We start from the raw sequence: 14,369 nt of genomic DNA on the forward strand, positions 1-14,369 counted from the left end.
GATTTGATATTGAATCTTGGGACATCAAATGGAGCAGATAAAAGAGGTGGGCAGTAATTACCATATTATTGTGTAGTTTATCATGATAATAGAAAAATATTTAAGGATTACCGGGACTAAAGAGATTGAAGAAAAGCTTATTTTAAGTGTTATCTACTTGGGTAGATAAAGCAACCAACATTACTGGCCAACAGCAAAGAGATCTGGTGTTTCAACTGCAGGGAAATATATTCTGATGAAACAGAAAGAACAAATTAAACAGTCATGAGACATGGATGTAAATAAAGAGACTCGGGGGAACAATTGAGGGCAAAAATTTTCTCTCAAAGAACAGAGGAGAGCATGATAAGAGAACACCAAGGGATCAGAAGTCAAGTCACGAAAAACAATTAGGAAGGTGAAACGGAAGCATGGAATTAAATTGCCAAGGAACAAAACAAAATGATAAAGGAAAATTACAGACACATCAGTAAAATTTGCGATGCTTGGAAGAGAATCCTTTCAGAATTAAAGAACGTTCCTTTTGGAAGGAGATGAGGAGGAATTTGTGGAATCTGTGGAATTCTTTGCCACAGAAGACGGTGGAGGCAGTCGATTGATATTTTTAAGGCAGGGATAGATAGATTATTGATTTGTACGGGTGTCAGTGGTTATGGGGAGAAGGCAGGAGAAGAGGGTTGGGAGGGAGAGATGGGTCAGCCATGATTGAACGGCGGAGTAGACTTGATGGGCCGAATGGCCTAATTCCGCTCCTATCACATGACCGTATGAGAATTGATCATTAAGAGATATGCTGGTGAATACTAAAGGAAATGACTGGGATATATTGCATTGGTAGAAATATTATATTGTTATTTTGCTTTGGTAGTTACCAGAGTGACAAAGTAGGTGGAGGTAACATTGGAAGAGGAAATTAGTGTATTTTAAATAGAAAATTAAGAATAGTCACTCAGTCTGAAGAAGGGGCTCGACCCGAAACGTCACCCATTCCTTCTCTCCAGAGATGCTGCCTGTCCCGCTGAGTTACTCCAGCATTTTGTGTCTATCTTCAGTGTAAACCAGCATCTGCAATTCCATCCTACACATGAAGATTTATTAATCCAGCTAACCATACTTTAAAAAGGGATTAACAACTCTGATGTGGGTGGACTATACCATTTGCATTTCTAACAAATTACTAAAAGAGTGATTTGAGACAAGAAAGTATATTTAATCAGCTGTGGGATGTGGCAATGCCAACGAAATGGTGGAGAGCTGACCAGTCGCCTGCATTGAAGGTGAATGGAACATATTCAGGCAACTATAGACACTAACTGGTTTAAATCAGTGATGGTGAAGATCACGGATACCTATTGAAGGTAAAAATAGAAGATGGCTGAAAGGGTGCTCTTACAGTGTGTTAGAAATGCAAGCTCAGGCTCTTTCAGGTGTAGTACTGCAAGCATATTTTGGGCCCCATATCTGAGGAAGGATGTGCTGGCTCTGGGGAGGGTCGAGAGGAGGTTTACAGGAATGATCCCAGGAATGAGTGGGTTACATACGATGAGCGTTTGACAGCACTGGGCCTGTACTCACTGGAGTTTAGAAGGTTGAGGGGAGACCCCATTGAAACTTACAGAATAATGAAAGGCATCGATAGAGTGGATGTGGAGAGGATGTTTCCACTGGTGGGAGAGTCTAGGACCAGAGGTCATACCCTCAGAATTAAAGGGCGCTCGTTTAGAAAGGAGAAACTTCTTTAGTCAGAGGGTAGTTAATCTCTGGAACTCATTGCCACAGAGGGCTGTGGAGGCCAAGTCAGTGGATATTTTTAAGGCAGAGATAGACACATTTTTGAGTAGAATGGGCATCAAGGAAAATGGGATTAGGAGGCAGAGATCAGCCATGATTGGATGGCGGAGTAGGCTCGATGGGCCGAATGGCCTAATTCTACTCCTGTAACTTGTGAAGCAGTGCTGCGGGGATGAGCGGAAGAAAGGTTTTGTTTCAATTATTCCAAAATCAATGCTGTACCCTTCACCAGCAATATGTCAAATTAGTATTAAAACAGCACATCTTTCAGCATTTTTGAATAACTTTTATGGAGGCGGGACCCTTGTGGATTTTAAAATGTCAGCCAGCTGCAGGTTCCCTCAACACTTTTGTGTTTGGTGGTGTTTATCCAGCTTTTATACAAGAGACAAGGTGCAGTAGTGTGGATGCAGGATACCTTCCAACACTCCCATCACAGCCATCTCCTGGAATCATAGGAACCCTTTGTGTATCGAAGCTCACAAGGCCATGAGAATGCAAACTATCTCATGTTATTAACTGCCTACCCTATCTATGCCTTTCATAACTTTATACACTTCTGTTTGCTCTGCTCTGAACCAGTTCTCCAGAGAAAATAGTCCCCCTACAATCAGTCTGAAGAAAGGTCCCGACCCGAAACATCACCTATTCATGTTCTCCATAGGTGCTGCCTGACCCGCTGAGTTACTCCAGCACTTTGTGAAATGCCACCTATCCATGTTCTCCACAGATGCTGCCTGACCCGCTGAGTTACTCCAGCACTCTGTGAAACGTCACCTATCCATGTTCTCCACAGATGCTGCCTGACCCACTGAGTTACTCCAGCACTCTGTGAAACGTCACCTATCCATGTTCTCCACAGGTGCAGCAGCATCTATGGAGCTAAGGAAATAGGCAAAGTTTCGGGCCGAAACCCTTCTGGACATAGGTAACGTTTCGGGCCAAAACCCTTCTGGAAATAGGTAACGTTTCGGGCCGAAACCCTTCTGGAAATAGGTAACGTTTCGGGCCGAAACCCTTCCGGGTTTCGGCCCGAAACGTTGCCTATTTCCTTAGCTCCATAGATGCTGCTGCACCCGCTGAGTTACTCCAGCACTCTGTGAAACGTCACCTATCCATGTTCTCCACAGATGCTGCCTGACCCGCTGAGTTACTCCAGCACTCTGTGTCCTTCCAGTTTATCCAACCTCTCCTTGTAGCTCATGCACTCCAGTATATACACTCACTCCACTCTGCACACTGGACAAATGAGGGCAGCACGGCGGTGCAGTGGTGCAGTTGCTGCATTGCAACGCCAGACTACGGGTGCTGTCTGTACGGAGTTTGTACGTTCTCTCCGTGACCGTGTGGGTTTTCTCTGAGATCTTTGGTTTCCCCCCATACTCCAAAGACGTGCAGGTTTGTAGGGTAATTGGATTGGTTTAAGTGTAAATTGTCCCTAGTGTGTGTAGGATAGTGTTAATGTGTGGGGATTGGTGGTTGGTGCTGACACGGTGGGCCGAAGGGCCTATTTCTGTCCAAGCTGTATCTCTAAAACTAAAAAAGTGCATTCTTGATGGGCTGAATGGCCTAATTCTGTTCCTATCCCTTATGACGGTATGAATTCTGCCTCATTAGTGGATCATATCACTGCCAGACAGGGTGTGGATATGTGAACTAGGTTTCAACAACAGTGTGGAAGGTGCAATGTTAAGGTTGCTATAGCAGCTCGTTAATTTTAGGCTTATTTAATTAATTGAGTTTATGTTTTCCAGAGGGCAGAGTGCTTGTCTCCAGTTGCTAGCCCAGTAACCTCTAATTGTTGCCCACATCAAGAGTCAAGGGTATTTCATTGTTCTATGTACCAGCAATAGAACAATGGGCGGCTATGTTCTGTATCTTAACAGGCCCATTAGTGCCGCAACACACAGATAACTCTGTAATCATCAATTATAAAACAATTTAATAACAATAATACCAGGTAAACATCATTGTGTGCAACCAAACTCCGTAGGGCGATCAAAGATTCAGTCCGTGTTAGATCACAGTTGCTGAGGTCTAGTGTTGTGCAGTGTCCAAGAGCCTGATGGTTGTTCGAAAGAAGCTGTTCTTGAACCTGGAGGTCACGTTTTCAGGCTCCTGTACCTTCCTCCCAATGGTAGCAGTGAGATGAGAGCGTGGCCAGGGTGGTGTGGGTCTCTGATGATGCTGGCTGCCTATTGTGGCAGCGACTCCTGTAGATCCCATTGATGGTGGGGAGGTCCAGTACTGTGATGGACCTTCGATGATAGTGGGGAGGTCAGTACTGTGATGGACCTTTGATGGTGGGGAGGTCGGTACCTGTGCAGTTAGGCATTAACTGCATTGATAATTAAGAAAGCGCAGAGATTACGCAGACACTCGGAGATGAAATGTATTTTGGCAAATTACAAGTTTGCAAAAGGTCACATATATATGAACACAAAGGAACAACTACATTTTTGTTCATTCAACAAACTAGGTTTGGTTTCTGATACTGATTCTATCTGCTCTCTGTTGTAGCACCTGAACTGTGTTGCAGTGCCCATAAGACTTGTTAGGTTGCATCGGGCTGAGTTGGCCACGCATTGTTATTGTTTTAAAGCTGCAGCTATCCCTCTCTCAAGCCTTGCCTAAAGTATTATGGAATAACTGAAAGCCCATGGTTCTTTATTGGATGCCGTCTTTAGCGAGGGCTGGCACTTGTTATCTCGTTCTAGTTTCGCACAATTATTCATTTATAGCTGATGGGTGTTGTTGGCAAGACCTGTAATGTTGAACCAGACCTGAGATGGTGATGAAAATCTTCCATCTTGCAGCAGTGCAGTTATTAACTGCAAGACCCTTTCAGAAAAAGTGGCGCAGCGGTATAGTTGCTGCCTTACAGCGCCAGAGACCCGGGTTCGATCCTGACTATGGGTGCTGCCTGTACGGAGTTTGTACGTTCTTCCCGTGACCCCGTGCTCCAGCTTTCACCCACATTCCAAAGACGTGCAGGTTTGTAGGTTAATTGACTTTGGTTGTAAACTGTCCGTATTGTGTGTAGGCGATCGCTGGTCGCTGTGGACTCTGTGGGTCAAGGGGCCTGTTCACCTGCTCTAAACTAAACTAATCTAAGAATTCCTCGAGGTAGAAGCAGGAGAATATAAAATGATGAGAGGCATAGATAGGGTAGACAGTCAGAATCTTTTTCCCAGAGTGGAAATGTCAAAGACTAGTGGGCAAAGCTTGAAGCTGAGTGGAGGGAAATTTAGAGGAGATGTGCGGGACAAGTTATTTTACACAGAGAGTGGTGGGTGCCTGGAATATGTTGCTGGAGGTGGTGGTGGAGGCAGATACAAGTCTGGTGGAGGAGGCTTTTAGACAGGCACATGGATATTCAAGGGATGGAAGGATATGGACTATGTGCAGGATGGATAGTTTAGTTTACCTTGTCATCATGTTCAGCATGGATATTGTGGGCTGAAGAGCCTGTACCTGTCTGTGTTCTTTGGGTAGACTATCGTGTACCAATATCCTGAATGGCTCTCAACTTCAGCCTTATTATTGCCTGTGCTCCATATTCTTATGTTTCCTATTAATTTCTCCTTTAAATGTAACAAAAGCATCCACAGAGCTTCACACGAAAGACTTCTGAAAAGTCATCTCCCATTTGAATCCAAATCCGACCTTTCTGTCCTGGGCCTCCTCCATGGCCAGAGTGTGTCCCACCGCAAATTGGAGGAGCAGCACCTCATATTCCGCTTCGGTAGTTTACACCCCAGCGGTGTGAACATTGACTTCTCCAATTTCAGGTAGTCCCTGCTTTCTCCCTCCTTCCCCACCCCTTCCCAGCTCTCCCACTGTCTCTGCCTCTTCCCCGCCCCTGCCCCTCCCTCCCCGACATCAGTATGAAGAAGGGTCTTGACCCGAAAAGTCGCCTATTCCTTCACTCCATAGATGCTGCCTGTCCCGCTGAGTTTCTCCAGCATTTGTTGTCTTTCTCCCATTTCCCAGACCTGAATAACCTAACCTAGCCCTGACTGAGAGCTTATATAGGCTGAAGGGTGATCTGACAGGTGTGTAAATTATGAGTGGAATAGATAGAATTATTGCACAGTCTTGTATCCAAGGGAGGGGAAACAAGAAGCAAGGGTCGTGGGCTGAAGGTCACAAGTGATAGGAGCAGAATTTGACCATTCGGCCCATCAAGTGTACTTCACCATTCAATCATGGCTGATCTATCTCTCTCCCTAACCCCATTCTCCTGCCTTCTCCCCATAACCCCTGACACCCATACTAATCAAGAATCTATCTATCTCTGCCTTAAAAATATCCATTGATATTATATGATGTGGGAGGGAAACGACAATAGGAACCTGAAGGGCAACTTTTTCACACAAAGGGTTAATAAAACAAGCTGCCATAAGAGGTAGTTGAGGCAGGTACTATAACATTTGAAAGACATTTGGACAAATACATGGATAGGAGAGGTTGAGAGAGATGGGTCAAATGTGGGCAAATGGATCTAGCTTAGATGGGGCATCTTGGTTAGCATGGACTGTGGGGCTGAAGGGCCTGTATCCATGTTATATGGATCTGTGGTCCCTGGTTCTGGACTCCTGGCCCAGGGTAAACTTCATTCCTATGAGAACCTCGTTGAACTCTGATGAGTTTGTTTATTTCAATATCACCTGCCGTTCTTCTGAATGGGAGACCGTGGAAAGTCAAACTGCTCAACGTCTCCTTGTATGACAGTCCCACCGACCCACAAACAAGCCAAGTGAATCCATCAGTTCAAAGCCTACCACAGCAGCTGGGTAATTTAAAATTCCCATCATCAAGTAGATGTGGAATAAACAACTAGCATCCACAACGACAGCCATGAAATTCTTGGCTTTGGTTCAAACTGAGCATCTGCAATATTGCCGGCATTCTCACTTCCAAATACAAATGTCCTTTATGTCGAAATAGTCACGCTTCATGGTTGGAAATCTGTTCTGCACTTGGTCAGGCCTGCCTGCGACTCCAGTCCGACTGGTGGTTAACTCCTGATAGTCTTCTGCTGTAGCCCAGAGGGTGGGCAGTGGGACCTATATCCGAGCTAGGGGCAGGAGTGGGCCCTCACTGTAAGCTGCCGTTCAGTAACATCACGGCCGCCTCACAGCGCCAGAGACAGACGCACACGTGATTGATCCTGACCTCGAGTGCTGCCTGTGTGGAGTTTGCATGTTCTCCCTGTGACTGCGTGGGTTTCCTGCAGGAGCTCCGGTTTCTTCCCACATCCCAAAGACGTACAGGTTTGTGGGTTGGTTGTAAATTGCCTCGAGTGCGGTGGGAGTGAACGTGGAAACGGGATAACGTGGAACTCATGTGAACGGGTGATCGATGGTCAGCCTCGACTCGGTGAGACGATGGGCCTGTTTCCATGCTGTATCTCTAAATTTACCTAAACTAAACCACTGATCTAACCTTGGCTTGGCTTCATTCACAGAAACCTTGACTTCCTCAACAATTGGTCTATTTTTGCTGTCAATGGCTCATCCTCCACAGGCTAGAGAATTCCAAAGTTTCACAACACTCTGTGAGAAAAGCCTTCCCCCTCCTCAATGTCTGCAGAGCCAGCCTTGCCTGTGACCTCCAAGTCCCAGAAACACATAAATAGGAAAATAATCTATAAGACGTGTTCAGTGATTAAAAAGGTTTAGTTAAGTTTAATGTTTAAATTTAGAGATACAAGGCGGAAACATGCCCTTTGGCCCATCAAGACCTCACCGACCAGCGATCCCCTCTCACCAACACCAGCCTACACACACTAGGGACAGTTTAGAATGTTTACAGCATGGAAACAGGCCCTTCGTCCCACCGAGTCCAGGCTGACCATTGATCACCTGATCACATGAGTTCTATGTTATCCGACTTTCACATCCACTCCCAACACACGAGAGGCCATTTAAAACGGAGATAAGGAAACATGTTTTCACCCAGAGAGTTGTGAATCTGTGGAATTCTCTGCTACAGAAGGCAGTGGAGGCCAATTCACTGGATGTTTTCAAGAGAGAGTTAGATTTAGCTCTTAGGGGTAACGGAATCAATGGATACGGGGAGAAGGCAGGAATGGGGTACTGATTTTAGATGATCAGCCATGATCATGTTGAATGGCGGTGCTGGCTCAAAGGGCCGAATGGCCTACTCCTGCACCTATTTTCTATGTTGTCTATGTTTCTATAGATGCATTGTTGTTGATGTTTGAGTAACTCTAGACTGACTTCACTTTCTAATTGTTCCCAGGTTCAGTTTCACAAGCTGCACCATTTACGATTGGCACAGACCCGGGCACAGTATTATGGAGGATCCTTACCGAACGTTAACCAGATTGGCAACAACTCGCATGACTTTCAGGTAAGCGTTGAAGGGCAAGGCTCCAACTTGTTGTTGTTTCCTCTCTGCCCTCCAGAGCTGCTTGCCTTCCCATCTCTCTCACTTAGAAACATAGAAATTAAGTGCAGGAGTAGGCCATTCGGCCCTTCGAGCCTGCACCGCCATTTAATATGATCATGGCTGATCATCCAACTCAGTATCCCGTACCTGCCTTCTCTCCATACCCCCTAATCCCCTTAGCCACAAGGGCCACATCTAACTCCCTCTTAAATATAGCCAATGAACTGTGGCCTCAACTACCCTCTGTGGCAGAGAGTTCCAGAGATTCACCACTCTCTGTGTGAAAAAAGTTCTTCTCATCTCGGTTTTAAAGGATTTCCCCCTTATCCGTAAGCTGTGACCCCTTGTCCTGGACTTCCCTAACATCGGGAGCAATCTTCCTGCATCTAGCCTGTCCAACCCCTTAAGAATTTTGTAAGTTTCTATAAGATCCCCCCTCAATCTCCTAAATTCTAGAGAGTATAAACCAAGTCTATTCAGTCTTTCTTCATAAGACAGTCCTGACATCCCAGGAATCAGTCTGGTGAACCTTCTCTGCACTCCCTCTATGGCAGAGTTGCCTCGACCTGCCATGGACTTAACCGTCAATGGCAGAGTTGCCTCGTCCTCTCAATAGTCGACTAAATCGTTTTATTTGTCACACATGCAGCTGCACGGGGAAATTCCATTTTTTTGTTTAGTTTTAGAGGTACAGCACAAAAACAGTCCCTTCGGCCCATCGAGTCTGCACCAACCAGGGATCCCCACACATTAACACAAGCCTAGACACACTAGGGACAATTTACACTCATACCAAGCCAATTAATCTACAAACCTGTACGTCTTTGGAATGTGGGAGGAGAGCGAAGATCTTGGAGCTAGTCATTCTCACTCTACCCCTCGCCACGACAAGAAGGAGGAGGAGTTGTAAAGTTTGATAGCCACAGGGAAGAAGAATGTCCTGTGGCATTCTGTAATCATCTGTAAATCTCTCCAGTAATGTCAGGGACTTGCAACTGATTATTGGCAACACCGTGTGCTGTTGCCTTTCCCTTTGATATTCTGCAGCAGAGCCACAACTGTTCCCGATGAGCCAATGAAGGGCCTGTCCCAGGGCGATTTTCTTCGGCGACTGCCGGCGTCATTGACTGACGAATCAGGGTGGCCGAAAGACTTTGAACATTTCAACAACAAAAAATGTTGCGACACTTGAGGAGACGGGTCAATACGTCACCACGCCGCGACTTTATCGGTGACCTGATACGCCAATCAATGATGCCGACAGTCGCCAATAAAATTGCCAAGTGGGACAAGCCCTTGCCTTGTCCACTTCTATGGCTGACTATTCAACTTGTAGATCAAAGCTGTCCTAATTTGACCCAATGTGCTGGAGTAACTCGGCAGGTTAGGCAGCAGCTCTGGAGAAAAAGGTCGCTGACTTTTCATCACCAAAACTTCACCCATGCTTTTTCTCCAGAGATGTTGCCTAACCCTCCGAGTTACTCCAGCACATTGGGTCAAATTAGGAACTTATAGAAACTTACAAAATTCTTAAGGGGTTGTGGACAGGCTAGATACAGGAAGATTGCTCCCGATGTTGGGGAAGTCCAGGACAAGGGGTCACAGCTTAAGGATAAGGGGGAAATCCTTTAAAACCGAGATGAGAAGAACCTTTTTCACACAGAGAGTGGTGAATCTCTGGAACTCTCTGCCGCAGAGGGTAGTTGAGGCCAGTTCGTTGGCTATATTTAAGAGGGAGTTAGATGTGGCCCTTGTGGCTAAGGGATCAGAGGGTATGGAGAGAAGGCAGGTACGGGATACTGAGTTGGATGATCAGCCATGATCATATTGAATGGCGGTGCAGGCTCGAAGGGCCGAATGGCCTACTCCTGCACCTAATTTCTATGTTTCTATGTTGTCTGATCTCCAGCACTTTATGTCTATCTTTGGTGTTAACATCCACAGTTCTTTGTTTCTAGTCATTTCCTGATAGATAATGTCCGTTCATAGAGTCATCTACACGTTGCTTCATCACATTTCCCTGGAACACACTCAACAACGTGTCTCATGTTGATCACTAAGTTAGCTCCAGTCAATTTTAGGGAAGTTAAAATTGCCTACTCTTTCATTCCTACTCCTATCTGTAATTGAATCAGGCTGCAATGAATTTCTGAGCAAATGCTTTCATCTTCTTATTTATAAGAATATCCAACATTTTAAGATTGTAATCAAATCTTGTGGATCGAATGTCAATTTTGAACGACTTAAACTTGTTTCTGAGTGTTCAGATCATGGGATTAGATTACGATACTACCAAACATCAGAAGGTCTGCCCTGACCTATTTTATTAAGCAGTCCACATTTGTGACTGAAACACGCTGCAGTCGTGAATATTTCAGTTAAATGCTTATCCTTTAGTTAAGATTTAGTAGCATGAATAGCTTTCACTTATTTTGGACAATTTACTATTTCCCTGGAAGTCGCCTCTTGTGGTTCCAGCTGATTAATGACGTGGAGGTACTCAGCAGGTCAGGCAGCATCTGAGGAGGGAATGGACAGGAGAATTTTGAGAAGAGTTCTCTGAGATTTGCTGGACTTTACAGTTTTCAGACTCCTGTACCTTCTTCTCGATGGTGGGAGTGAAATGAAAGTGTGGCCAGGGTGTTGTATGTCACTGATGATATTGGCTGTCTTTTTGAGATCGAGCTGCGAATACATCCTTTCGATGGTGGGGAGGTCAATGCCTGTGATAGACCAGGCAATGTTCGTTTCTTTTGTAGTCTGGAGATTCTTTCTCATCCTTCCCTCCTTCTCTCCAGAGATGCTGCCTGTCCCGCTGAGTTACTCCAGCATTTTGTGTTTAAGAAAGAGCTGCAGATGCTGGAAAAATCCAAGGTAGACAAAAAAGCTGGAGGAACTCAGCGGGTGAGGCAGCATCTATGGAGAGAAGGAATAGGTGACGTTTCAGGGTCCCGACCCTTCTGTGTCTATCTTCAGCTAATAAGTTCTCTAGTTTAGTTTATGTTAGTTTAGTTTACAGAGATACAGCGCGGAAACAGGCACTTCAGCCCACCGGGTCCGCGCCGACCAGCGATCCCCGCACACTAACACTATCCTACACCCACTCGGGACAATTTTTACATTTACCAAGCCAATTAACCTACAAACCTGTACGTCTTTGGAGCGTGGGAGGAAACGGAAGATCTCGGAGAAAACCCACGCAGGTCACGGGGAGAACGAACAGACAGCGCCCGTAGTCGGGGTCGAACCCGAGTCTCCGGCGCTGTATTTGCTGTAAGGCAGCAACTGTGCCGCTGCGCCACCGTAACCACCCATCTACTTTATATTCGATACATACGTTCAGTGTTGGAGCTGGTATTAAAATAACCCGCTGAGCCTGATTGACCCTGAAGGTGTGAGGCCTCATCGATGTCACAGTGCTGGAGAGGTGCAGACAGCACCAGAGCAACATTAGACCTGTTTACTGCGACACTGATATTCTGATTCACTCACTGAACAGTTAACACTTCAGACTGAGGAAGTGCCAGGCGAGATGCTGGTGGGACAGAGGATTGTGTGCTTATGTTGTGACACCATTAGTCAACTAAACCATGGTGGTTCGACCAGTGGGTTGAACTGTGTCGAATAATGCATGTTGGGGGAGTCCAGAACCAGGGGTCACACAGTTTAAGAATAAGGGGTAGACCATTTAGGACTGAGATGAGGAAAAATGTTTTCACCCAGAGTTGTGAGTCAGTGACATAACTTGGAGGGTGCACTGAATAGAATATAGTTTCTTTATTGTCATTGTAACATGAACTATGTACAACAAAATTTAAAAATGTCAGCCAGTCAGTGCACCATTCAAACATTTCTAAAAGCTAACGATACATACAAGGTAAAATATTAAAAAAAGATAAACAACTAAAATAAATATCATGAAAATAGCACCACACATAAACACCCAACCCTACATCCGTCTGTCGATTTCACAGTGTACCACAGTCCCTTAGTATGTATCGCCCCTGCGTTCCGTGGCAGCTACATTTAGTGCCTTTATAGCAGTGGGGTAATGTTTTTGAGTGATTTATCAAAGGGTGGATAATGATAATTAGGCTGGGATTGATGGAAAGTGAATGTAGTGCTGCATGTACAGAGGGGGTGAGGTTAGAGTGAGTCAGGGTGAGTGTGAGGTTAGAGGGGGGTGGAGACGTTGGCAGGGTTGACGTCACGCTACCAGTTGGAGATACAATGATGAGAATGATCAGAATCCTGATGCAGGATTTCGAGCTGAGACATCCACGGTTCTTTCCCACCCACAGAAGCTGCCCAACCTGCTTGGTGCCTCCAGCACATTGTTGGTTGTTGATAAACCAGTAACTCTGGTTGCGTGTGTGCGTGCGTATGTCTACATGTCTGTGTGCGTATGTGTGTGTGTCCGTGTATGTATGTCTACATGTGTGTATGTCTACATGTGTCTGTGTGTGTGTCCGTCCGTGTATGTGTGTGTCCATGTATGTGTGTGTTCACATGTGTATGTGTCCTTGTATGTATCTGTGTGTGTGTGTCCATTTCCTTGTATGTATCTGTGTATCTGTGTGTGTGTGTGCACAATGTTGATAGGCCTGACGTTGGGCGGATGTGAGCAGGCCCATCTTCCCCCTTGGCCAGTCACACAAGGAGTCCATTCCGAACAGTCCCATGTTGGGGGAGTCTAGAACCGGGGGTCACAGTTTAAGAATAAGGGGTAGGCCATTTAGGATTGAGACGAGGAAACACGTTTTCACCTACAGAGTTGTAAAAAGATCATTAAAGTGCACATTGTCACAGCTGTAATTTCCACATCGTCAAACCAGAAATGTATGCATATGCCCTTTAATAAAATCCGACAATATGCACTTTAACCACGTGATTTTTTTTTTCTATTACAAATCTCAAATTGTGGAGTACAGAGATAAATAAATAAATGATGGGTCTTTGTCCCAAACATTATGGAGGGCAATGTACATGTACACACACTGAACTTTTTCCTCTCTGGTTTATTGTTTTGTTTACACTGTACGATGTTTACATATTGTGTTGAGCTGTAGCGAGGAAGAATGTCATTGTTGTATCTGGGACACGTGATAATAAAACAGTTGACTTGCCTGTTGACCGGGCAAGGCATGTTGTGTCACACACTGCTGGCCTTGGCACGCTGGGGACTGAGCTGTGTCACCCCTATCTGTGTTTACTGTCCTCCCCTGTTTGTTCATTCGCCCTGCTCAAGGTCTTTATGTTTCTGCTCTGGAGGTACCCCTCCCCCTTCCCCACGTCACCACACTCTTTCAGGGCATGAAGTTAATTATCAAAATATCTGCAGGCATCCGCTGCTGCCATTTCAAAACTCCAGTCTCTGCCCTTAAAGGTGCTGGAGGCAGAGGGCTCAACCCCCTCCTTTACTGAGGCAGAGGTTACTCAGGCATGTAGTCAGTCTTCTAGGCTCATGGAGTCATTCATTGGATTGGATTCAATTTATTATCATTGTCTCAATTAAGAGACAACGAAATGCCATTGAGTCATTCATGGAGTCAGCCTTCTAGAGTCATGGGAGTCATTGGATAGAGACACCAAGCTGGAGTAACTCAGAGGGACAAAGAAGAAGGGTCTTGACTCGAAACGTCACCCATTCCTTCTCTCCAAAGATGCTGCCTGCCCCGCTGAGTTACTCCAGGTTTTTGTATCTATCTTCGGTTTAAACCAGCTTCTGCAGTTCCTTCTTACACTTGGAGTCTAGGACTAGAGTCATGAAGTCATTGGTGTTTAAGAAGGAACTGCAGATGCTGGGAAATCGAAGGTAGACAAAAGTGCTGGAGAAACTCAGCGGGTGCGGCAGCATCTATGGAGCGAAGGAAATAGGCAACGTTACCTGTGGAGCACTTTCGAGTGTTTACCTGTGCTGAAGGTGCCACAAGGGGTACATCAGTGGAGCTAGTTCAGCTGCACCCTCAGGTGCCATTACCTGTGTGTACAGGTGTGGAGCAGCCCTGTTGCCACTACATGTCACCTGTCTAGTACATGGTGTGTAGCCGGCCCAGGGCCCTGGTGAAAGGTGATACTGCTGTGTGGATTGGTGGTGGCTCATTGATCTGGCAAGGCAGAATGATGGCAGGGTGGGGTTAGCTTAGTTTAGTTTAAAGAAA

The 14,369-nt window shown here is 45.6% G+C and overlaps 1 protein-coding gene across 2 annotated transcripts in view; it reads left to right on the top strand.

Annotated features, from left to right (window-relative positions):
* The window catches only part of crtc3 (CREB regulated transcription coactivator 3), a 47,419-nt gene that overhangs the window by 7,443 nt on the left and 25,607 nt on the right, over positions 1 to 14,369 (top strand). For both annotated transcript variants that reach the window (XM_055662881.1, XM_055662883.1), the window contains exon 2: positions 8,059 to 8,169. In XM_055662881.1, the coding sequence (XP_055518856.1) occupies positions 8,059 to 8,169 (111 nt within the window). The remainder of the gene's footprint in view (positions 1 to 8,058; positions 8,170 to 14,369) is intronic.

Source organism: Leucoraja erinacea, chromosome 36, assembly GCF_028641065.1.
Source record: "Leucoraja erinacea ecotype New England chromosome 36, Leri_hhj_1, whole genome shotgun sequence".
Lineage (NCBI taxonomy): Eukaryota > Metazoa > Chordata > Chondrichthyes > Rajiformes > Rajidae > Leucoraja > Leucoraja erinaceus.